This window comes from Corapipo altera, unplaced genomic scaffold (genome assembly GCF_003945725.1).
Source record: "Corapipo altera isolate COAL_440 unplaced genomic scaffold, ASM394572v1 316, whole genome shotgun sequence".
In the NCBI taxonomy this organism is placed as follows: domain Eukaryota; kingdom Metazoa; phylum Chordata; class Aves; order Passeriformes; family Pipridae; genus Corapipo; species Corapipo altera.
In genome coordinates, this window is record NW_020884974.1 from 662282 (window position 1) to 687888 (window position 25607).

Here is a 25607-nt window from a genome sequence, read left to right on the forward strand (position 1 = left end):
AGAACAGGACTGAGAAGAGCAGAAGTATGCTGTTAACTCCTGATGGGTAATTAAACAACAACCCCCCCAAAAAGAAGAAAAATCAAAAGAACAGACAGCAAACGTGGACAATTTCTGTTTTATCTTTTTTTTTCATTCTTTCTTTCCCCTTTACTTGTAAGCTATACTTATTTGCATTCTGACTCAATACTTCCACATAATTATGTGTTTTGATTTGTGTCCATTGCCTAGGGATTTAAGTCCAAGTGCAGCATTCTTAAGCCAAAATACAGATCTCTACAGTGGGTTCAGGGCCAGCTCATGCTGTTTCTGCTGTGTCAAAAGAGAAGGGGTAAGGGCTGGTGCTGTGGTTAGAAGAATCCAGTAATTTGTGGGGGCATGCAGTGTGTCTAGCTGTCATGTGTTTGTTTGTCATACAGAATTTATCATAGAGAAAATACCTGTAGAATTTGGTCAAGGATGGTGCCATGCAGGTGTGGTACATACACACACAGGTGTAGTCACACAGAGTCACTCCCTGTCTCTATAGGGGTGTGTGTACAAGAGAAGAACCCAAAGAGATTCCATAGTCAATCCCCTGGGATGTCTAGATAGTACAGTAAAAATGCAGTTTGGCCTGGACTAATAATTGCCTTAATATTTTTGGACTCTTTCAGCACGTAAATAAGTTGGTAACACTTAATATTAGGAAACATTAGCTTACTATTACTGCTTTTTCTACTCAGACCCCACTCTGTAGAGGTCTCTTAGTTTTGAAACAAAGGGTAGTAAAAAGCACAGCCATAGAAATGAAGTTTATAACTCAATTTAGGTACATATTCATGCTGTGGTCATGAAAGTGGTTACTTACTGCTAACCTCTTTCTTTTATAAAATACTTAAAAAACTTGCCATTAGAGATTGCTCACAGTAATTATTATGAAACATATAACAGCATTTCTTAGATATTTGTTGCTCCACAAAAATACCTTGTTTCCGGTTCAGTTTATTTTAAAATCCAAATCAGTCTCCTGCTGTTTTCTCTGTCTGGATACGTTTAATCTCCCGATACCTACAGTTTTAATTTCCAACTCTTCATACTGTTAAAAATCTATCACTCTTGCCCTTGGTGTTTTCACTGAGTGCAGTAGCAGCTTACACTGATTTCCTGACTCGTATAAATTTAATTTCTGTGTACTGCTTGAGCAAGCTTTACAGTGTGAAAGGAGAGCCAACAATATAATCAGGATGAATAAAAGCATTTTGGGTTATGTAATATGCATTCATGCTACCATTATGCAACAGAATTATTACTTCTGGCACCCTTTAATCCATTTTGAGTTTAGCACTGTTGCCTGCTGTCTCATACAGGACCTTCTTTGTTTCTACTGACTGAGCAGAAAGTGATGATGAGCTTCACAATTAATTTAAATTGCATTTCTGGAAGGAGGAAAAAATAGTGTTACTTTTCACAGGGCAAATATTCTATTGGTAGTCAAAAGTCATGATACCATACGAAATCTGTCTGTGTTAGTGGTAATATCAATCATCCCTTCTCTTTGCCACACTTGGTGTTTATTAAAAAAATGACAGCATATTTTAGCATTTTTCATGAAAGAAACATGGCAAATGGTTTACAGACCAGTGTTTCACAAACAAAATTTCCATAATAGCTTTCCTCTGGTATTTCTTAGGGTAGGCATAGAGTTATCATTTTTAACATCTAGGCAGCTTAGAAATATTGTATATAAGTACAGAATTTGCTATGCTGTGAACTTGAACCTCTCAGCATTCCTCAGATGGAAGGTGCGCTGTACCCATCCCTGTAATCTATAATCAGAATCATTAAAAGCTGTTTTAGAGTCCAGTGAAATGTTCGAGCTGTCTGCTACCTTTTATACTCTGTTTTTCCCTGCTTGGCACCCCTTCCTTTTTCCCTTATGGTTCCTAGAATTGGTTCCTGGGTGCTTTGGCACCTATGAATTTCCAGGACAGACTGGAAGCAGTGAGAGTGTGGAGAAGGAGGAAGAGGAGTTAAGATAGGGCTGTTAGCAGAAACAGTAATTACTATTTACTGTTTCTGGGGCACAGGGGAGCTGCCCCAGCTGCCTGTTGCCCTCCTTAGGGACCCTCTGTAATCCATACCTGTAAAAGCTTTTATTAGTTTTGACAGTTAATCACAGACTGTTTTATGCAAGTCCGAAGAGACTTTGTAGAGCTCTTCCCTCACGGAGACGCTGTGTAGCACTTCCTTCGGCTCCAGAAGTCAAAATATATTATAAAATGAGCTGATTTTACTGCCGAAGTGGGCACTAAAACCTATTTCCTTGCCTTCATCCTGGTGCCCTTCTCCCTTAGCTGTTTATTATTTTGTGTATTTATTTACTGCTCCGTTTGGTGATTGGATATTTTCGTGTTCCTGTCCACTGAAGAGAGGAGTTTTACTAATGATTTTTCTCAAACACAAAAGGGCTTTGGGAAGATACTTAATATGGGACACATTTCATTTGCTGGACTAGAAGAGTATTTCTAGTCATTTGATGGCCGATCTTCCCCCAACAGCATACGATGCACATGACTAAGAGTATTACCTGACTTACTGGTTTCTTCTTCTTGCTTTTGTTTTAGGAACTTGCTAAGCTTCCATGTCCAATCAAAACCAGGACAAGCAATATTTCATAATACTGACATGCAATGAAAATAATACAGCTCTGGCATGCTTAAGGGTTGTGGTAAACTGTAGAGCTGTGAAACACAACAAACAAAAATGAAAAGGGTTTCAGTAATCTGATTTTTCAGGTTCAGTTAACTCAGTGAGGACACTCAGAAAAGGGGAGAGGGTTGGAGGGGTTGTCTTGGTTTTGTTAAAAGCCTTGTGGAAGAGGGGTGAGAGTCAGGATGAGAAGGAGCTTTCTGTAGGTAGGAAGCAATGAGAAGGTAAGTGCATAAATCATACGAGGTAGAGGTGGGGATTTGGAGCTGTTGGGGGGATTTTTGGTCTCTAAAAAACTTGTGTGCTGCACAGTGAACCTCTTGGAGGACTTGAATTCTCACTGAATAATACGGCTACATTCCTTTCCTGCACAGATGCTTCTAAGTGGGTAAATTCAGAGCAGGAATTTCTGTGTTCCCATGGCTGGATAAGCTCCACCATTTGTAAGAGCTGCACAATGCCATTTTAACCTAGACCTCTTTGAAGATTCAGTTTCTTAATGCACTTGCTCAAACTCCTTTAGATGCATGCAGGGAGAGGTGATGTGTAAATTAGGCTTCTTTACTTTTGCTTTGATTCATTTAGAACTAGTCCCACATAATTCACCGATACCCAAATGAGTCTAAATTTGCATCCCTTCAGAAGGTGTGAGAATGCATAGCTCAGCACTATGGAATGTTTCCTATTTTCCTCAGAGTGGCTTCAAGGAGCTGCAATGTGCCCGAGTGAAAGGGTTCTAACTGAGCAACAACATTTCTATAAGAGGCTTTTTTTTTTTTCCTTTTTCCCCTAAATCTGCCCCCCAGCTTTTATTACTGTTTGCCAGCGCTTCAGATAGATACCAACCAGGCTGTGAGCTCTGAGGAGAAAATGAGAATGCCTTTTGTGTGATGATCATGGAATTAATTGGTCCTGGAAACTCTGGGTCGCTGCCAAGAATGGTTATTTATGTGGTAAGGAAGGAAAGGAAAAGGGTGGAGCTTTGGAAATCCGGGAATACCCCTTGTTGTTGGAGCATAGGAAAGAGCTCATGATGTTATTTTGGCTTCTGAGTTTGGTGCAGTCAACATGCAGAATTCTGATTTTTCTTTTTTTCATCAGTATCCAAAATGGGGAAATGGGAGTCAGTGAAATGGAGAGAGTTCTGGAGTAATTTTATTTCATTTTAATTCCAAGTGCACTGTAGGATAAAAGCAGCTGCCCTTGGGAAGGCAAGACTGCACTGCAGGCCCTGCACTGCGAACCACACTTCCCAAGGCTGGAAATTCTACTTCAAATTCAGTCTAATCTCATACAAGCTGTTTTCTAGGCTGGAAGTTCAGTAGAGCAGGGGACAAGGACAGAGAGGACAGTGGTGGGATGCAGCGCTCTTAAATACTTCCAGGATTGCAGAACTGGTGGCAGGAGGGGTGTGTACAGCCAGGGCCTGCCCCAAAACCACTTGAAATTCTTGTGACTGTTTGATAAGATTAGTCTGGTCACTGCTATGTGGAATTGTTAGGGCAAAATTACCACTTGTCACAGTTTTTGTTGGTTTTTTTTTTTTTATTTAATGGTCATGTGGTGTGAGTTTGAGTCAGTCCAGCATGATTGTCAGCTGCTGTGGGTTTTATCTGTCAATACACCTACAGGACAATCCTGCTTTCTTCCCCTTGAAAGAGAGCAGACTCAGTTATAAAGTTCATTGAGGGCTTTGTTGGAAGGAAACACTATGTCAAATAAGTTGTTAATATTTCAAGCTCAGTCATTCCATGATTTGATTTCTTTTTCCTTTTGTTTTTATTTTTTTTTACTTCCCCCAAGGATGAGTGTAGATATTAAGGATATTTGTTGGTGAACCTGTGCGTGAGGAAGCAACATGAAAAAATAAGAGTATCTTATTTCTACTTTCAGAAGGTTAACGCAGAATCACATTTAGACAAAGAGTTAAATTCTTGATTAGAGTGTCTTATTTTGAGTTAACTTAAAAGGTAAAGTGTACTCTAGGCACTTTTATTGCAGCATGGGGTGCCTGTCCAGTAAGTTACTAAAACCAGAGTGGAAAACTCTCCATCTGGAAAAGCTGTAAGTTTCAAGGAAAGTGAAAAGCGTTTAAAATCTGTCAAAATCAGTAAAAATGGAGTTTAAGAGTTAGCTAGATGTTCTTGAAAATAGCTGCAGAATATCTGAATAAAACAAGTCTTTGGTCGAGTGGTAATGTTTCAAATGACTGAGTATGAAGAAGATGTGATATCTCATTTATTGTTCACGCCAGTTGTTTTAGTATTTTTTTCCACTCTGCCTAATAAAAAACAATTACCTTGATTTCATTCCATGGTTCACATTTTCAGAATCTCATCAGATAATATTTGCATTGGAGAAAACTTGCAGAGCAGTGGTTTTCTGAGTAGAAATGATTGTTTCCAGTGACATTTCTGAAATAATGACTACAGTTCTGTATGTCTTTATTTGGGCAGTCTCTGTTTTTGTGCTGATCGGAGCTTTAACTTTCCTTTTTCCCTTGAGTCTCTAATCCCTCTTGCTAGGGTGGAACATTATTTTAGGAGATGATGGAGTTTATAATTAATTTATAATCCCATTGAAGGTTAACAGGTAGTGTTTGCAGGAAGTTTTTTCAGCCTGGATGCGTTTCAGTCTGCATGGAGCTCTCCTGTTTCAGCAAGAACTGTGTATGTAGGTAATGTTTTGTGCTGTATAGCTGTAAGATGATCACCTTAAAAGAGTGGGCCTCTCTGAAGGTGCAGCATTGACAAGGGTTAGTAAAGATGTTGGAATTACACTAGATCAGTACATGCACAACAGCAAAAAATAAGGATATGCAGGGATATCCCTCCATTCAATCCTTTTACATTTGCTTTTGAAAGACTGTCAGTCTTGTAGGAAGTACTTGCTCATCACTTGCACTTGCAGGTTATCAAAGCTCTGATCTGTTGCCTGAAAAATCAAAGTGAGCTGTTAAAAAGTGTAAATCAGACTATAAAATGCCATATCTGTTTATGGTAAAGGACCAAGGAAATGTTGCTGAAGCCCTGAGATGCGGGGTTCAGCATCTCTGTTAGACTGCTGGACACGGTGCTGAAGGAGACAAATAGGAACTGGAGAGCCTTTTTTTGTTGTTTTGATGCACAAAACAATGCCAAGCTGGTGGCATTTATTAGTATAAACAACAGTGGTTACCGTGTGCCACTGTCAAAAACTGCAAAGAGCTTTAGGAGCATCTTTTAATGGCAGTAGATAGATTGTTCCTCTGAGCAGAGAGCACAAAAACACCATAAAACCTCCTTTGCCTTTGGGTAGCCTGGTTGTGTCAGTGAAGAGATGGCCTCTTGATTAAATCCAGACTGAGCAGTTTCCTGTTAGCATGAAACTCAGCCCACAAGGTCTTATTCTCCAAGCCTGTTATTGAGCTTGTCTGCCAAGTCCCTTTTCCTTTTAAACTTACAAGCAGAATTGCTAAAATAATACAAATACAAGCAATCCCCAAACTCTCACAATGATTTCTAACAGTTTAGTCTTTTGCTGACAAATTCAGTTTTATATTTTTCAGAGTTTGGGGTTGTTCTTTTTTTGCTTCGGTGGTTTTTTTTTGGTGGGGGGGTTGTCTTGGGGAAGTTGCAATGTTGCAATTAATGGAAAATTTTGTGCATGTATCAGCCTTGGAAGCAGATTCTGACCTCCTCTTGAACACAGCCACATCAGTGAACAAGAGGTTTTATGCTCATAAACCATTACATTGTGAGTGGGGCAGTCTTGCTGGATAGAAAATTAAGAGTTAAATGCAGTGGTGCAGACTTTCTTCCCTGTTTGAAAGTGATTGCATTCTGTAACTAGTTATTTTCAAAAGTACATTTTAATTGTAAGATGAAAAGTCAGCAAGAAAATTGGAATTTTTTTTTTCCAACCAAGTTTTGGTTAGGGAAAATTTGAATGTAAGAGGCATATAGTGGTAACAACATATCCTGTTAGGGTTTCTGTAGTGACAGTAGCTCATGTAATTCCAGATACACTTTTAATTCAAGTATATCATTAATATATATTTCCAGATCTACCTTTATATCAGATATATTACACATGATATACCTTTAAAAAAGTCATAAGATCCACGGAACAAAAATTTGCAAAATTTTTCCCTGTTTAGTCAGTTTTGGTTTTGTTGTTTGGGTTTTTGTTTGTTTATTTTTGGTTTTGTGTGGTTTTTGTTTGTTTGTTTTTAGTGGAGACAGCATGTTGTGTTTTAATTCCCAACAAACTGGGAAATGAGATAGCAGAGCTTCAGAATAATGCTAAAGGTGGAATTATATAATAATGTTAAAGATAGGCTTTAGAATAATGTTAAAGACATACATACTGTTTAAAACAAAGGGGGATATCTATTAGAAGAATTCGAAAGCAGTGGTAGGTAGCAATGTAAATAGGAAGTGGGTTGGATATCTGTTCCTAATTATTTTATTAATAGATTGGTTTTTTCAGTATACCAAGCCAGGATTGGTAGTGACTGCAAGTCATTAACATGCTGCCTTCATGCCTCAGTTGGATATTTTATATTAATAATCCCATTTTTAAGGCTTTTTATCCCACATACTTTACAAAATAGGATTTAAACCAGTCACAAAAATCTTTTTTGAACTGTCCTCTAAATAATGGCAGAATTTTAAGGGAATGTTTCTAGTTCTTTCAGACTTTAATCAGGCTGTAAGCATTAAAAACAAATGCTGTTTAAAAAACACACCCAACCCCAAACCCTTGATTTGTGGACAAATATTGTTCCAAATGGAAACTATAGGAGAAAATTGAAATGCTATAATGGAATGTTGGCAAGATGACTTCGACACCCTCTTGCAAAAGTGTCATGAAATGTTTTGCATCCAAATGTGTTCCTGACCTTTGGTTTTGTGTGGCACCCCAAAGCTGGTATTTTCAGCAAGGGAATCACAAGGGCCAGTGCTAAAGTTGTGGTCAGTTTTCATGTTTATTCAGAAGTTCAGTGAAACACTGAATTATCACTTTTGTCCCCTTCAGAAATATTATTCTTTGTGGGATAATGGATTTTCTTTTAGATAATAATATGTGATAGAATCATGAATTAACTTGACAGTGGTCACACTCTAAAATATTTTGAGGAGCATGTCTGAGAAATATCTTAAAGTTACTTTAAAACTCCATTATTTGATATAGCACTTGATCTTTGGCTTAGAGAGCCAAAATTGACAAAATCATTTGGAACTGATGATGGGCAGTTCTGGTGATAAGATGGAATGTAATCCATTGAAAGCTGTGTCAGGCATCTGGGTCCTGTCTGATTTTTGTGCTTTGTTTTTGTTTCCCTTTGTAGGGTGAAGGAGACCAGTTACCTCCAGAGCACACAGTCAGGCAATATGAAACATCCAAGATCAGGGCTATAAAAGCTGGAACTTTGGAGAAACTGGTGGAGAACCTTCTCACAGCTTTTGGGGATGCAGATTTTTCCTACATCAGCATCTTCCTCTCAACATACAGGGCCTTTGCTTCTACCAAGGCAGTCCTGGAACTTCTCCTGGACAGGTAAGAGCCAGTATTTAATGGAAACGGAGCCATCATTTACATGACAGTGGGATGTTATCAGGAATTTTTTCCATTGCTTTTAGTGGGTATGGATTTAATAACCCATGTCAAGAATGCTGCAAAATCCAGAACTTCAGCATAAACATCCAGTGTATAAATGCATTGCTGCCTACATCCCAACTCTTATTAAAGTCACCAAGTAGGGAAAGTGTGCCATGTCTGGCTGCTAAAGACCCAAACCGGGCCAGCACAGGAAAATTAATACAGCTTTCCCCCCAAAAAAACCTCAACAGAATGCTGGGGCTGCAAAGTCATACCTAGCATAGATTCCAGTGTTTTGCTGGATGCTGATATTTTCAGACTGAACTCTCCTGTTTGGGGAGATTTGAAATGGGGATTGTACAAACACAACAAAGAATTTGCCTCCCCCTTCTATAACTTCACATGAATATGCAGCCCTAAATTTTTGCAGACAGCACAGGAACTGCTAAATGTTATAAGAATAGGATTTATGGCAAGACTGTTAAATCATGGCTGCTATGTCTGCATAAATGCTTGAAACATGCAGCATTGCTTTCTCACCCTAAATTCTAACTGAGACACGGCTGGGTCAGAGGTGGTCTTATTTTGGGAGTGTCGTATTTATTGCATTTTCAAAATCAAATGATGTACAGAAGAGGCTACTTTGGCATATAGTAATTAGAACATAGAATTAGTGATTAGGACGTAGAAGTGGCATAAGAAATCCTAGGATTTAATTTTGGCTCTCCCACTAGGTAGATAAGGAACAAGGCATGGATAAATTACCTGTGCTTTTCTTTTGTATCTGAAAAGGATAATACTAATTGCTTTGTAGGAATATTATGTGGCTTAATTTGTATGATATTAACAATAATAACTTGACAGTCAGGTAAGAAGCCCGCTGAGAAAAGAGCAGCCATCCTGGAGTGCAAACTTAGGATTTACTACTCTGAGCTTTACCTCTCAGCCCATCCCAATTCTGACACAGAACATGGGGAATGCTAAAAATTCGTGGTGGGTATATAAAAGAATATAAAAATGTTGAGGCTCCAAGGAAGTTGGCCCTGCCCTCCTCCTCTGATGCTACTTTAAAATGTCAGGAGGGGGCAAGGAGGCCCAGGGGAAAAGTGTCCATGGAACAGAACTTTCTTTTCTGAGCCCAGTTCTGATCTTATTGCCTTTTGTGCTCTGAGCAAGTTACAACGTCCCCTTCAGAGGAATGGGGTGTCTGACCTTGTCAACATTGTGCCCAGCCTTTTGTAATAAATGATAGAATCCACAGGAAATCCTAGGAGGTCACCGCTTCCTTCCCCTCTCACAAATCTTAGGAGTGCAGTGATTAAGAATCCGTGGATGTTTCTCTTGGCTTTCTGAATATCATGGATAATCTAGAATTTTATGGCTTGGGACAAAATAAAGATGAAACTTAAGATATAAAAGTTGGAATGATTTACATGCAACTAAGATATATGGACAAGTGAAGAAAAGCAGATGTTACAAAGAAAAATTATAAAAAAAGATGGATGGTAATTGATTTTAAGCAGCTTGGTTTTCATCTCTACTTTGGTTCAGGATAAGCAACAAAGAGTCTGTATTTTTCCAAGTTTCTTTTTAATGATACTTGTTAATAATCACAGCACAGAGACTCAATTGGGTGTCAATGTGTCAAATAATCTGTGTTTTATAAGTACTTACATTTTGTTTTGTGTTCCAGTGAAGTAATGAAAAGGGCAATATCTTAAAAAAAAAAAAAAGTACAATTTTGGCATTTGTTATCCGTTTCTGATGTATGAATTAGACATACAGAAATCCAGATTAAACGGAGTCCTGGAACTGTTAAAATAGTGTCCTGGGAAATCTGGATATTCTGTACCCTAAGTGCGTGGGGATATTTGTTGGTCATTTGATGCTGTCTGAAGAGTATCCTGTCCAAGCAGTGCAATATTCACTGAATTTGTCCAAGAGCAGGTGGAGTGCTCTTCCCTGTGTGTCAGAGGCAAATAAAAAAAGCAGATGCTGTACTGAAGAGAAACTTCAGTTTTAGAAACCTATTATTATTATCACTCCAGGACTTCACATTAGGCTTTTGCTTTTGATTAAATTTCAGACCGGAGCCCTGTTAAATTTTTTTGGCCAGATTCAGTCTGTAAAGATTTTCTTTTAACCACAGATTAGAAGTCACTGAGCAATATTTTGAGCATTAGCTGGTATGTTGAGAAGTGAGGGGGATGACTTGTGTTTTCAAAGCTATTTAAGAGTAATTGGACATCCGAATCCCTTTAGTATTCATGGAAGTTTGGCAACTGAGTGCAGCAGGCAGCTTTGAAAACCTGCCAAGCTTTTAACACTGTATGTGCTGATATTTTCTAGTTCTTTGATACAAGTGGCTAGGGAGAGTCAAAAGAAAAAGATCTTGTTTGTATTTTTATGTGAAAGCACTCGATGCAAGTTTCTGGAGGGAAGGAAAGGAGAGCGGCTCCTCTGGCCCTGGGATGTGGGGGTGCTTTGGTATCCCCAGTGGGATATTCCAGAGTGATATTCTCACAAGTGTGATGGAAGCCAAAGATGTTTAGCTGTCCAGATGAGGGTAGAAGTAGGCCAGATTCCTCTCTTACATATTTTATTTTTCCCTGATAATCGTGTTCCTTAATAGCAGGGCCGTGCTGTGCTTGGCTCGGGCACAGATAAAGTAGCAACCGGTCCCTATCTGGAGGAGTGTGCAGGGAGGGAACTCTGGGAGAGCTGGAGCTGGGTAATGACAGCAAAGAACAAGTTAGTTTTATGTTTTCTGTTCATTCCTTTTGCTGGAGGATGGTCTGCTAGAGGGTCAAGAGAGAGGACAAGGAAGGCAGAGGGGGAAATGTTGAAGGGATATGTCCTGTGGTAGCAGAGCCACATGTTTTGGGACAGCAGCTTTATGTGGTGTTTGGCTCACTGCTGGCCCTATAGCATCTATTATTCCCTCTCTTTCCCCTCTATACCAGGTGGTTTGCCTACTCAGCTAGAGAAGTGACTTCATTCCCATGATTCCTTATGTGTAGGATTCAAACCACCTTATTCTTGCTGAGAGTCTGGGCTTCCAAATTGCTTGCTTCAATGCTCACAGACTTATTTAGGGCTTTGTTTGGGGCTGTTGCAGAGAACCACCTTTCCTTTATTAGTTCTGATTTATTCAGAGTATTTTTCTCCCTCTTCTTAACAGAGACCCAGGGGTGCATTTTCCACTCTGTTTTTCAGTATTTAAACATTCAGTCCTACCCATCACATTCTAGTCTCATTTGCTTAGTCAGTCCCTTTTGAGTGGAGTCTGTAACTTTCCAAATGCCAAGCAAGGCTGAAAAGTTCTGTGGGCTACAGGATCCTTTTGTTTCTCGTGTCTCTTTTTGTATGCAAAGCATTCATACAAGGCTGGGCAGTGAATGGCTCTTTGTGCAGGAGCTGGTGAGAACAGAGCCCTGGAAGGCTGCAGAAAGGCTGTTCTTTACATCAGCTGTCTCATTAACTCCTCCTAACCCGTATTTAATGACTGTTGTTCAGGTAGAGATGAGAGATGGACAGAGGTTTACATCTGGCAACATAACAAAGTGTTATATTCTTCTCCAGTTCTGCATAGAAAACTGCCTGCTCTTTATGGCTGTCTTATGGATTTATCTTATAAAAATCAGCATGTGTCTCTAATGGGATTTGAACATAAGTACCTAATGTTCTGCAAAGACGTATTTAATATGTCGTGCAATAGTAGGACAGTGACATTGGGAATCATCTCAATAAATTTTGCTCAAAGAGTTAATGGCAAGTTTTGAAAACTGAATATAAAAATTGAATTTTTAATCAAAAACTTTCTCCCACCTGGGGGAAGAGTGTCTTTTATCTACTGGCTGAGATGTATTTTAGGCATCTTACAGAGTGGATGGCAGTGGAGAGTGAAATCCTCTCCCTTTAGCAATAGATCTGGGATTCTTACGCATGAAGCCTTAAACTGATACTTTAGAGGAGCTTAACACTACCACTACTATCATTTTTTTTGACACATTTTTGGAAGAGTTTGTGACAGCTCTGACACAACAGCCCACTGTGTTTCTCTATCTGACACATTTAAGAATGCTCTAGTTCTAACCCTTCAGCCTAATTTCAGGTGTATAAACCTGACTGTATAAAATCACCTTGTCTTATTCTGAACAGTGAGCAATCGTCTGCCTTCATTAAAGCTGCCTGTAAGGAGCCATGGAATTCTTTCTGGATAATTATGGAGCTGTATATCTGAAACAATGGGCACTCCCATTGAAAATGAAGTGCATAATGCTGCCTGCAAGGCACAGCCTTGTAGGTAGGAGATTTTCCTTTGCTGCTGTTGGAGTTGTTCCCGTGGTTTCCTCTTTCCCAGTGGTGGTTTCACAGCATCGTGGGCCATTCCCACCCGTGACAAATGTGTAGGAGTTTTGGCACAAAGTGAGCATTTGCCCCCTAGAAAACTTGGTGTGGAATAACACTCTGAAGGAATGTCAGGTGCTAGAGAAACAGAAGCTGAATTGGAGAAAAGGGGTTGTGTTACAGTCTCCTTGCACACTGCAGTATTGCTCTGGGAAAGGATGGAGTGGAAGCAGGTAGAGGGTTGTGGAGCTGTTTTGGTTGATCCCTCCTGTGTGCAGGCTGCTTCATATAAATTAATAAATTAACTTGGAAGATCCTGGCTGCTTCTTTGGGATTTTTTTTCCCTCCTAGATGAAATAATCTTCAAACTCCTTAATTTTGCTCACCTGTTAGATTCCGTATTTTTAGTTTGAGCTAGAAGCACTTGGTTGTTGTTTATGATAATTGTATATGAGTGATGCTATTTGGGATATTGCTTTTATTTGGTAGAGTTTCTTCTAAACACCTCTCTGCTTTTTCAGGTTTGGAAGCCTGGAAACCTCAAGCCATGGAGAAGTGGCAAACCTGAATGCCTTCGAATCCGAGGTCACACTCAGGGCGTAAGTATGGATTTGCACTGCAGAGCAAGGCCAAGGCAGGGCTTTGGTACTGGAGGAGGATGTGAGCAGCAGAGCTGTTGTTTCCATTGAAAATTCACAGCAGTCTTTGCATGCTTAAACAAGCTTGTGGAAAGGCCAAATAACAGTTGGCTTGTAACATATACAATAATATAATCCAGGGATCTTTTGCTGGGAAATTGTCTCGGAATTAAACATGAGATGAACACATCTGGGCCAACATTTTGTTGATTAAACAAACGAGGAGTGTTTGTTTCCTCTGCCTTATCTATGGCAGTAAATGGTTATTGCCTATGACTGATTACAGCAGTGCCTGCACACCAAAGCTGAGGGTGTTCAGGCAACGTGTGTGTGCATGTATCTTTTCCATTAGTGCCCCTGTGATTTACAGTGCTGCTTTTAGAGTGAAATTTAAATTCTGAGGTCATCCTAATTTGCAAGAGAAATAGCAAAGCTGTTTTGAACTGCAGTTTAAATGAGAAAAAGGTGGTTTGGCTATCCTCCTAGCATTTTACCTTTAGACATTGGGTGTAAAATATGCCTTAGGTCATCAGCATTTGTACTCTGACGTCTGTGGTTTGCATGCACTGTGGCATGTGTCATTATATTTGATTACAGTGTGAAGATGCTTGATTTTTGTCAGTTTTACTGGTTTTCTGTTCCCCTTGCCCCATGGGACTCGGACATAGGAGCTTGACTTTCCAATTCTTTCCTGGCTGCTGTAATATTTTCCTCCTAATTTGCCATGAGAACTCATCAAAGAACAGCTGGTAGTTAAAATTTGGTCACAAGCACCAAGAAAGCAGCATTATGGAGTGAGTAGAGGCAATAATACACAACCAGTGGTTCCTTTCCATCCAAACTGAGCTCTAGGGTCTCTTCCAATGCTGGGCAAACCATTTGAACCTCGCCCCATCTCAGTCATAAAACATGAGCTAAAGCAGTACCCTCTTGCAAAATACTCTAGGGATTTATATTTGGGATGTGGAAGATCATTTCACCGGTATAAATCATGTTGGAATGGATCCCCTAACTGCCTTTTCATGGACCCAGAGGAGTCCATGAAGTGGAGAGAGAAAAGGGGTGAAAATAATGTTGATGCTAGTTGTGTCACCAAGGCTTTGGGCAAACTGCATCAAGTTTTTGTTATGCCTGGAGGTGAGCGTGCAAGGGGAATAACATTTAGGAGAAGCATGTTTGTTTTGGTTTGGTTTTAACTGGAATTGTTTTCCTACTGACATACACAAAGTTTACCAACCCTGTCAAGTTGCTTCCTGCTGCATCAATGGTTTCCTCCCTCTTGGTATGGGATCATCATGTAACCCCTTTGCTCAGCCAGGGACTGACAAACAGATGGAGCCTGTGTCCTGTCCCTGTGGTAGCTCAACTTCTGATGAGTTTTTCTGACAGAATTTTCATTAATATAGTCAGCACAGCTGATTTTGCTCCTTTGACCTTCATAAGATACCTTTTATGTGTGAGTTTGATACCTTTACCCAACTACATGTCTGTAGAAAGCTCAACAATGAAGTTGTCAACAAAGAAATTTGTCAGGTGTACGTGTTTTAGCAGATCCCATATAAATGTGAGTTCACTTTCCTCCTTTAAAAGTTTCCATGGCTCTCAGCTGCTCTGGCTACTTGTCTCTTAGGTATGATGAATGGTATCTGGAAAAGTGGTTGGCTTTGTAGTCCTGTTGTGAAACATGTAGTTCTAGTAGTTCAGGTTTTCTCTTGTCTGGGATAATTCCAATGTAATTGCATTTACCCTCTTTTCTCATAGAACAGAAACATGATATAATTGTGTTCTTGGTTTTACATGACTTGGAGAAATAAGAGGAAGAAGCAGTAGAGCCATGTTATTTCTTGCCATTAACTCTGTATTTCTGAGAGGAAAAATATCTCATGGGGAAGCCTGTGGTCTGTGGCCAGAGACCTTCTGGATTTGTCAGACTCCTGCTGTGACAGTTCAGAGGCTTTAAAAATCCAGTTAGGGCATTAGAAATGGGGATGCAATTTAAAGCATTTCCAGTGGTTTGACATAAAAAACTGCAGCAGAAGTTAAAAACAACTGCAGATGAATGTATGGCTATTTAAATACCTCATGGAGCTTTAAAGAAAGGGTGAAGTTTTGCAAAATCTTAGGGTACATGTGGGAAGAACTGTGAGCTCACAGCTTACCGATTTCTGCACTGAAGTCCTCTGTGCTTTTGCACTTGTAGTACAGAGCTGTGATATATTTTGAGGAGAATGTCTGATGGGTGTAAATTATCTGATTTTTTTCTTTTTTAAATTATGTCAGTATTCTACCCAATGTTCATATAGTGCAGAACCTTAAGGTCTGCACTAGGCCTTGAGCACACTTGTGGCACAGCCTTGCTTGAGAGGCTTTTGGGAGCTATAAATCTGCCCTTGTGTTTCCAAATTCTGAGGCTGAGCCAGCACACACTTTTCACACTTGCTGCAGTGACATATAGTTGTTACTGACCCAAGATCACTTCAGCTATGTTCAGAAACATACCTTCTAAGGATCCCTTGTGCCAAGGGGATTTTCTCCTGTTCATTTAAACATCATTCCTATCATTTTTGGGCTGCTGGAGTGGTCAAAAATTTGTATTTTTCAACAGGGATCTGTTAGATCCCTGTTAGATCTAACTTTCATCTAATATATAGTTTAAACAAAGGTGCTGTTACTTTCAAAATGCCTTGGATTTTACAGTTATGAGTAGACTATGAACACCATCAAAAGTTTTCTAAGCTTGAAACAACCTGCCTTTTTTTTCCTGTCAGGATCCACCTTACCTTTTCACATTCACTAGCTTGCTTTCCACATTTCACATTATTTTCAGTCAGTCAGAAGGTTCATGGTCACAAATAACAGAAGAATTAAGTCCAGCAAAGGTCATATATTCCAGTCAAATGTCTGAATGAGATGGACTTCAGCCTGTATTTCAGAAGTATGTCTCTCTTAGTTGTCTGATAAGAGTTGTAAGGAGTAACTTACTTGACCCTCTACCTCCTATAAGCAATTTTTTTGCTCTTCCTTGCATCGTATAAACAAGATTGCCTGGTGCTCTGTCTGAGTTCTGCATGTTTTTGTGTCAAGGTGTGACAGAGTTCCCTCCTCATCTTGGGTTGTTGTTGTCTTTGGAGTTCTCTGTTCACTGCATGTTTTTTAGCATAGGACTTCTGTTGACTTTAAAAAAGAAGAGACTAGAAATAACACCACGATATGTGACAATTCAGAATACAACCATATATACATTAAACACAAACAAAAATTATCAGTATGACAAGTAGCATTAAGAATTAGAGAGAGGCCCATAGAATTTGTACTATAATTCAGCTATTGTTTTGGGGTTTTTTTTAAATGAGGTTATACAGTTCAAATGTGTTGTTTGGTACACAGCATCTGACAAAAAGCAAATGAGGAAAGAAATTAGAGCAAAATTGCTCATATCTAATGTAAAGACTCTTTGCACCTTACTAGCCAGGAGTCATGGGAAGCTTGAATGAGACAGTCACTTCCTGGAGATCTTAAGCACCTTTACGGGTTCTGGGATCAGCAAACCAAACAACTAGTGCTGTTTGGGACCTTCAGTCCTCCCAAAATGCTTGTGTATTGCCCACAAGATAGTTAGAAACAATGCTGCTGGTGATAGGACCTGATCACCCTGATCTCTCTTCAGAGCAGGAGAGTTCCTCAATGAACTTTTAACTCGCTGTTAAAAGGTTGGGGTTTCTGTGCAGGATGATCTGTGCCCTATTTCCCTCCCCTAGCAAAAGATGGGGTTAATTTTGATCTCTAGGCAACCAATCCATTGCTGGCAGACAACTACACCCAAACCCACAGGCTCTGTGAATTTAAAGAGGTGATTTATTAAACATGCAGACACTGCTTTCCCAGAAGGTGGGCATTGAGGACCTGGCTGAGGACAGAGAAAGAACCATAAAGCCCTCAAAGTCTAAAATATCTTGTATATCTGCTTGTACGTCTTGGAAGTCATGGTTTCCCTGGATGCTGAGGTGCCTCTGAGTAAGGTGAGGGTCCCAAACTGTGCTGAGCATGTGGCACTGAGGTGACTTGCTGTGCCTGGGGAGCTGAGGCAGCACATCACGCTGCATCCACGAAAGGTGCTGAGTTTGCTACCGTAAGGTTTAAAGATTTCTGTCGGTAGAGTTCCCAGAAGTGATTCATTCCTGCCCAGACACACAGAGAAAAGGCCAGGCTGGCGGTCCAGGCTGGCCTGCAATGTTTGCATTCGGGGAAGCTGAGGTCAGCGTTACCTGAATTGAGTTACTTGAAGACCTTGCTCAAAAAAACAGTAGTAGGAACCTGAGATTATCCACAGGAAGGGTTTTTCAAGGGGCAGACAATGTTACCGTGTTGGTTTGTGGACTTGGACCATGATTTTTTGTTTGTTTGCTTTCCTGAGGTCTAACATTAGTACTGCCATGGCTGAGTCCTGAGGCTTTTGAATCTCTGAGTCACAGCAAAAGTCCTTTCAAGCCTCCTCTTGGACTATGAGGTTGTGGTTTCCTTCTGCTACTGGCTTTGGTTTGCTGGTTTGGAGTGCACTGGTGGTTCTCTCCCTCAGATGAATGACAGGCCACAGAAATGAATCAAAATACTTGGGGCTTCTTTGCTTGTCTTGAATGTCAGCTCATAGTTGCATCTTCTTTATTATCAAAGTGTGGGATTTATTTGTTATTAAAACTTGGAATGTGGCACAATGAAAACCATAGACAAAGCAACTCGAAGCTAACCTGAATTCTCCTTGTTTCATACCATAGCAACTGGGGGAAACAGTTCAAATAGAGAAAATTAGGGAATTAATCACTTAACCACATGGCATGTCTTGCATGTTTACCTCTCCTCTTTTGCACTAAAATAGTAAATACCAAAACCTTCAGTGTAATACCACAGCATTTGGAGTTTCTCATAGTGACAAACAAACATTCTCCCATGGCTTTTTTTGCATTTAGACCTTCCTGACCAAAAACTTGTCTTTTAATTCCTCCTGAACCAAACAGTCCCACTGGAAAACAATGTGCACAGTTACAGCACTGTAGAAATAAAACCGGTCCTGAAACACTGGGACAACAGACACCAAAGGAATGTGAGACAAATAGAAGAAAATTAGTTGGAAGCTTCTGATGCCTGGGAAATCCATGGTGGGGAGCAGTTAAGATGCATTTGGGAGAGCAACAATCAGCATTCATTCCAGTAAAACCAATTAAGCTAAAACAACAGCAGAAACCAGTGTGGTTACATGAGAAGCAGAGTCAAACTTGGGACAGAGTAAGCAGTGGAAGAGTGGGAGAGTTATGAAAACAACCAGAACCAAGCAGACAAGAATAATTAGAAAGAAAAATAGTGATTGGCATATCGATTAAAACAAAGAACAGCTAGCAGAGCTCTTCCTTTAGTGGCTTTTGTGTCCCAGCAAAAGCTTCCTATATGTTATTCAATGAGTTTTTCCCAAATCAGAAGGAGCAGACATTTGCTGGAAGTCATCAGGACAGTATAAACCGACTGGGTGTGAGAAGCCACCCTTGCAGCAACCTTTGCTTGCAGTTTACATCCATTTTACCCCTGATTTTATCCCTGGTTTAACAAGGAAAACTGAGAAAAGGCAGCTGTCTTAATTTAGTCTGTGTGAGCAAGCCTGAGCATGGACAGTGGAAGACAGGGAATAGCCCTCTATAAAGAGGTTGATGCCTTAAGTATGCATTTGGCAAATTACAGATAATTTTATGCACATTACTGTATAATTTCATAAGAAATCAATCATTTATTTTCCTTTTGCAACTGAGGTTCTCCTTAATTGTTGAGATTCCCTTTTACCCATTCTTTAGAAGTAATTGTGGTGGGAAGAAAATGCTGCTTTTGCCTTTTTTGTCAGGAAGAAATGATCTCTAATTCCTATCAGATCTCTTCAGGACTGTTATAACTGTCTTCACTTTTGAGACAAGACCATGCAGAATTCCCATGTGGCCATGGGGTGGGAAGGTCTCATTTTCCACCTTCTCTGTGCCCTCTAAGCTAACAGAGCTGTCAGACTTGGAGCTGCCCCATCACCCAGCTTTTGTGGTAGCTCCTGGACAAAGGGGAGTGGGTGAGTTGTTCCCAGTTTGTAAATGACAGACTCAGATACATTTCTTCCACCTAACACTAGGTAGATTTTGGAGACTGGAACCTTCAGAGATGGGCTTCAAGCAAAGCATATGTGGAATTCAGAAGGTTTTTTGATAAGTGTGAAACTTGGAAGCATTGCTGAGCAGAACCTGGAGCCTGTGGTTGGCAGGACAGGAGTTAAACATTGAGGTGGTTTTTTTTTCTTATAGGCAAGAAAGGAAAAATTTATAGCTTATAATAAACCCATGAAAAATGTAGTCTGTGATGTTTCTTTCCTGTCTGAGCTCTCAGAATGCTCCTGTTCCTATATGGGGCTGTTGAGTACAGGGAGTTTCTTCACAAGGGCAGTAAATGTAAAGCTACTGCAAGATATGGGCAAGTCTCCAGCCTGTTGTTGGAAAGCTGCATTCCCTGACACACCAGTGAAGCAATTGGGCAACAGGAGGTCAGTAGGGCACAGTGTACCTCTTCTCTCTTTCCTTTTTCCCCTCTTGACTGAAATGATTTTGCTGGCAAAAATCAGTGTCTGTAACAGCAGTGAACTCTTCACCCTGCTCTGGAAGACTGTGTCTGTCTTAAACTCTGTTTATGCTTCAGCTTATGAAAGTGGCCACCAACCAAGCCTCTGGAAACTGTGCTTAGTGTAAAGGGTGTGTGAACAATATTAGTTAGTACAGGAACTTGCTCTGTGGAGAGGCTCCTCCTTCCAGATCATTGCTGAGCTGATAAATGCTCGTAAGAATAGGATACCCAACCTAGTTTTTGGTGGTGGAACCAGTGGGGATGATGCTGAGTTTGTGATGTGAGTGGGGAAAAGTAACACAGAGGAGGAGGAAATGCACAATTTGGTCATGGAGCAAGGCACATCTGTCTGTTGTGGCCTTTCCTGGCACTGGGATGTGGAGCTGGGCTGGCACTGTTGGCTTTGCCATGGTGGTCATGGAGCACTGGCTGTTATGTGACAGCTGTCCTGAGGGAATAAAACAGTCCTGAAGCTCCAGATAAAAAGTTTGTTCACCACTGGCCTAAACTATGAAGGCTGTACTTGTTACATGCTTGGTGGTAGTTTGCCTGAGCTGACTCGTGAAAATTCAGTCCAAATGGTTTTCAAATGTAGAGTCTTCCAAGCTGCACAATGTGTTTCATGTTTGCAGTGAAACCTGAAATCCAGAACGTGTTTGCATGTTAATTTTTGGTCGTAAATACTTTTTTGTAGCTCTGAAATTGTAATTCCGGCATTTCTCCTGTCAGGAAGACTAACCAAACAATATTACTGACAGATATCCAAATACTCTAATTGAAAATTCAAAGTTACCACAATATCAGGGCAAGAAACGGAAGAAACAACAGACTTAAATGAAATGGGACTTGTAAAATGAAATCTGTATGGGATTAAAGGTTAAGTGAGTTTTGAGGAAAAACCAGTACAGTTCAGATGAGATACGGAAAGTGGGAGAAATTCTCTTTACTCTTATTTAACTGTTGGTTTATTTTGGATGCCAGTGAGCAGCTGAGTTAACCAGAGACTGCTGTGGTTTCCCAACTTGCAGCAGCAATATGCCAATATTTGTACACAACTCTGATAGGAGAGCTCTCCAGGCTGGAAGAAATTTGATGGTTTCAGTGGCACAGAAGAAATCTTCAGGACCCTTTTCTCAGAAAGTTTAGATGTTTATTGTACCTTTTATTCTGAAAAAAGGAGCTTAAAACATTAAGATATTTGGTTATTTTCCAGTTGTCTTCTGGTTTTTCCACACTTAGTTGGAATTTGTCAACAACTGTCTAAGTTATTCCTGGAGAACATAGCTTGGTCTTATTTATCAAAACCAAGTTGAAATGATGAAAATTCCTTGCAAATGCAGGATTTAAGGGCATTCCTACAAGCATACGTTTGTGCAGTATCTAAGTACCAATCTAATAAGTGGGTGTGGATGAAAACCTACATAAACCAGGAAAAGCAGATAAACAGATCACTTCCCTCCGTTCAGGACAGGTGGAAACCATGCTGATTCATCAGCTTTGTTTCCCCTCATCCCCCCCAGTGTGTAGGATTGTCCATGGACAGTTAGTGTCCTTTTAGCTGCATGCGTGTAAGAAAGTCTGGGATAAGTTTCCTGAACAAAATCCAATGGTCCTGTAACTCCCTAAGCATCCTTTTCCTGCACTGCTAGCATGAGTGAGATGCTTTTTTGCGTGGTGTAATTCGACAGCCCCTCCTTGTATTTGGGCTAAAAATGAAACCTAGGTTCTGCTGATATATTTTTGTTAAACATTTCACCCCAAGATTAGCAGGAACAGTGTGTCTTCTGGGTTCAGTTCTCTTGGTGCTTCAAGTTTGATCCTTGGCATGGACAGCATCATGCTGCACATGTGCCAGTGAGGGTTTTATCCTCACAGACGAGGCAATCCCACCAACTGTGTGTGCTCCTGGAGGTTAGTTTCAGGATTAGACACCTTTTTCCTCCATGAAACCCAAGATTTCATGGACAAGGATGCTTAGTACAAAGACTGCAGACAACTAGTCATACGGTGTGGATATGCAGCTTCAGCTTGGTCCCCAGACTCTGCAGCAGCGACTGGTGAAAGGCCCCACAGGAAGTGTTTGATTTAGCACTTCCACTGGAAGGAGCCATGAATACCTTGTTTCCTCTCTGCTATTTTCCCACAATATGCCATGGAACAAACACTGAGCTTTTCCCACTGGCACAGGAGGGAATGAAGAAATTACATTCTGCTGTTGATTATGTTTGTAATGTGTGGTAGTTATTCAAAGTGGCCATGGCACAACTCAGCAAAGATACTTCAGCTGGGTGTGTTTTTTGTTCTGTTAGATGCAGGTACATCAGTTGTAGGTACATACAATTCCAATTCCATCAGCACATGCTGTATGCAAACCTTGTGTTCTCTCTGTGTTTGCTTCCAGTGAAATAGCATCAGTCTTACGGGCCTGGCTCGATCAGTGCTCTGAGGATTTCAGAGAGCCACCTGACCACACGTGTTTGCTGAAGTTGCTGGATTACCTGAAGAACAATATGCCCAATTCTGACATGGAGAGTAAGGTGCAGAACCTCTTGAAACAGTTCCAGAACCAAGAAGCGGAAGCTGTTGGTGAGTTGCCTTTTGCTTCTGTCTTTCTGTTCTCTCAGACTGTAAGGGATTTATGCGGGCCATGTTTCAACACCTCTCATGCTTATCAATAATAATGTGAGGCTCACCAGTGGCTTGTTTCTCATTTCCTTTTTTTTTTTTTTTTAAATCTCTGTGTGGAACTCTGTGAGGGAGGAAATACTCTTTCAGTATAGTTGCCCATATCTGTCCGTTCTGGAGTGGATTGGGAAATCCAGCACTTCTCTAATATTTAGCCAAAGCTTTGAGATTGCTGCAGCAGCCAAGTGGTTAATTGTCAGCACACTTCCCATGCCGTTGAGTTAAAACACAGCTGCTCTCTAGCTGGGCTCCTCACTTCAAATTCCCCCCCCCAGACACAAAGAAACCCCTGACCAACAAAAAACAGAGCTGTGACAAAATACAGCTTGAGTCACAGGCTTTGTTGTCCTGCAGCTTTTCTTCCTAGTTACCATCTTGTCAAAGGAAGTGTCTGTGGCTGTTTTTTCCTATTGGACTGGCTGGCTGCTGGAATCCAAGGACAGAGGAAAAACTTACGTTATTGGGGGTCACAGTCTACTGGAACAATAGTGAACTGTAGTAACACAAATCTGTGTGCACCATCAAGCATGACACATCCCCTTATCCTGCTCAGAAAGCTTCCTGTGGCATGAGCTGGAAAGTCATAGGAGCTCACGTAGTATGTGAATGAGAACTGGAATCAGCTTCCAGCTTTGGTAGAGGGGTGAGAGGGAATAATTCATGTCATAAAGGAAATGGCAGAAAAAAACCCTTTCATCCCATAAAAATCATGTCTACCGGATGTTCCAGAAATACCATGTCAGTGCATAATACTGTGAGATGCCAAACAAACTCAGTCACTGACATAAAAAGGAGTAATGCTCAGAGCCCAGTCCTCTTCCTTATTGAACACAGGTACAGGATGGCTAATATGTGCCCACTGATGGATGAGCTTTCCTGGGTTGGGTTCCCCCAGGTCAAACAAAGAAAGCTACAGAGAGATATATTTGGGTCCTCTGTTCCTCAGAGTGAACAGAAGATTCCAGCAGCCTGCTTCTGTTCTGCATTTGTTTCCTCAAGTAACAGCTGAAAATATTCTTTTTTGAATCATACAGATGAGTCAATTTGAATGATAACATTTCCCAAATTGTGACAGAATAGAACCTGGTAATTAGGGTAACATAAGAGTAGGATAACAAAATTAATCTCTGGAGTCTTCAGAGAAGAGTTCTAGGATTGCCTTTCTTGATCAGAGCTCCATCTTTGTACATTTCAGAGATTTCTTTCAAAATTCTTAGTATGTTGTCTGCAGTCCTTGATGATAATTATTGTTCCCAAGCATTCATTGTGCTCTGAATTTACAAATTTGCATCCCAGTGCTGCCACTTGACTTGGGTATTCAAACCTCCCCCCCGTGCTTCCATCAGCCATGCCAGTAGATTAGATTGCAGTGCCAGACAGGTAGATAAAAGCTGTTCCTGGCCCCAGTTCTTGCAGCTTGAGCAAATCAAAGCAAGGACAGGCAGAGATTGCAAATTCAGAAGGGGCACGTGGTTGTTCTCAGTGCAGTCAAGAGGGCAGTCAGGCTTTGAGAGGGCTGAATGGATCAGAGGGCTTTGGAGATGATGAGATACTTGAGTACAAGAGGATTCCAGCTTGTTGGAGAGCAGGAAAAAGACTGGTTACACATTTATGAAGGAGAAAAAAAGGCATGGAAAAAGAAAAGGAAAATTTGCATTGCATTCCAGGACCCGACTTTAAGGGAGCTGTGAGGTTTTGGGTAGGGCTGCAACTCAGTGATGAGGATTTTGAGCCTGAATTTCAAGAGCTGAAAGGGAAAGGAGGAGTTACAAAGTCAAAAAGAGAGAGATTCTTGTAATAGTTCAGTCAAAGTCCATTTAGTTATGCATATTGTTATAAAACAGCCACAGGAAAGTAACTCTGGAACAGAGATCTCCATTTATCACATTGAGCTCTGTCAGTAAATTGTGCAATTAGAATGTACAGATGGAAATCAGCCTGTAGATATAATTTGTTACATCAAAACCATAGCAATTTACAGTGATGATCGTTTTGGTAATGAATGAAGGAAGGAAAAATGAAGTATTTTGAAAAACAGTGATTCTGTATCACTTTATCTGCAGTTGTTGTTTGAATGTTCTGCTTTAACTGGGTATGAAGTCTTGCATAACATACTTTGTTTTTGTTAATGAAATATCACTAGTAGTAAACTCAGTACTTTCATTGTTAGTCTTCAACAAGTCCATAATTTTTCCTCCCTCCTTATGGAGTTACTGTTGCCTTACAGTAAAAAGGATTAAGATTTATTTTGAGAGGTTTTCTGTTTGGGAAACAAGGGCATATTTCTTGGCGTTTAACTTTTTATTCCCAACTTCTGGGAGCCAAAAGGTGACATGGCTGTGAAACCTTTTCCCTGCTACACTGTGTCGGGTTCCTCACAGGGGAAAGCTCTGCTCTCTCACCTTTTCTCTGCTGCGCAGTGCAAATTTAGAAGCATTCAGCAGAATGCTGTAGGTGCTCACTCTATTCCCTTTCCTGGGAAAAATTCCCTGAGAGGGAAAGGTGAAGAATGGTGGAATAAACCCTCCTCGATATAGTCCATGTAGCCATAAATGGTGCTGAGAAATATCATTTCTCCTTTTATTTCTGGATATAAGAGCACTCCTCATGCAATATTTTGGGGATATTACTGCAGCCTCATCCCTTTGTAGTTTGATAATTTTTTAAAAACTATAAACACTGGAAAGTAAATTAACAAAATTCTGCAACGTTAACAAGGAATTTTTGCTGGAGTGATGGTGATGTTTTTTCTTTCAGAAAAAATTAGCAAATGGGTTAAGCCACTTCTCTGCTAAGAGAACCCTGAATATCTCAGTTCTCTCTATTCCTTTTTCTCCCACCTTTTCTTTGCCAGTTTAATCTTCTGGTCATTTTTGTCACGTATGCAGCACAGTGGGGCCATTACATCAGGCAGGACCCTTGGGGTGTTCTGCTGTAATACAGGGATGTTTCAAAATAAACAAGCACCTGCTTTGATTCATTGTTTGCTGTGTAAGTTTACTGAGTGTTGGTTTCCATCCT

The 25607-nt window shown here is 40.4% G+C and overlaps 1 protein-coding gene across 1 annotated transcript in view; it reads left to right on the forward strand.

The window, feature by feature from the left end:
- RGL1 (ral guanine nucleotide dissociation stimulator like 1) overlaps positions 1 to 25607 on the forward strand; it is a 53710-nt gene that overhangs the window by 11734 nt on the left and 16369 nt on the right. The window contains exons 3-5 of the mRNA XM_027665294.1: positions 8024 to 8232; positions 13146 to 13223; positions 22303 to 22487. Coding sequence (XP_027521095.1) covers positions 8024 to 8232; positions 13146 to 13223; positions 22303 to 22487 — 472 coding nt within the window. The remainder of the gene's footprint in view (positions 1 to 8023; positions 8233 to 13145; positions 13224 to 22302; positions 22488 to 25607) is intronic.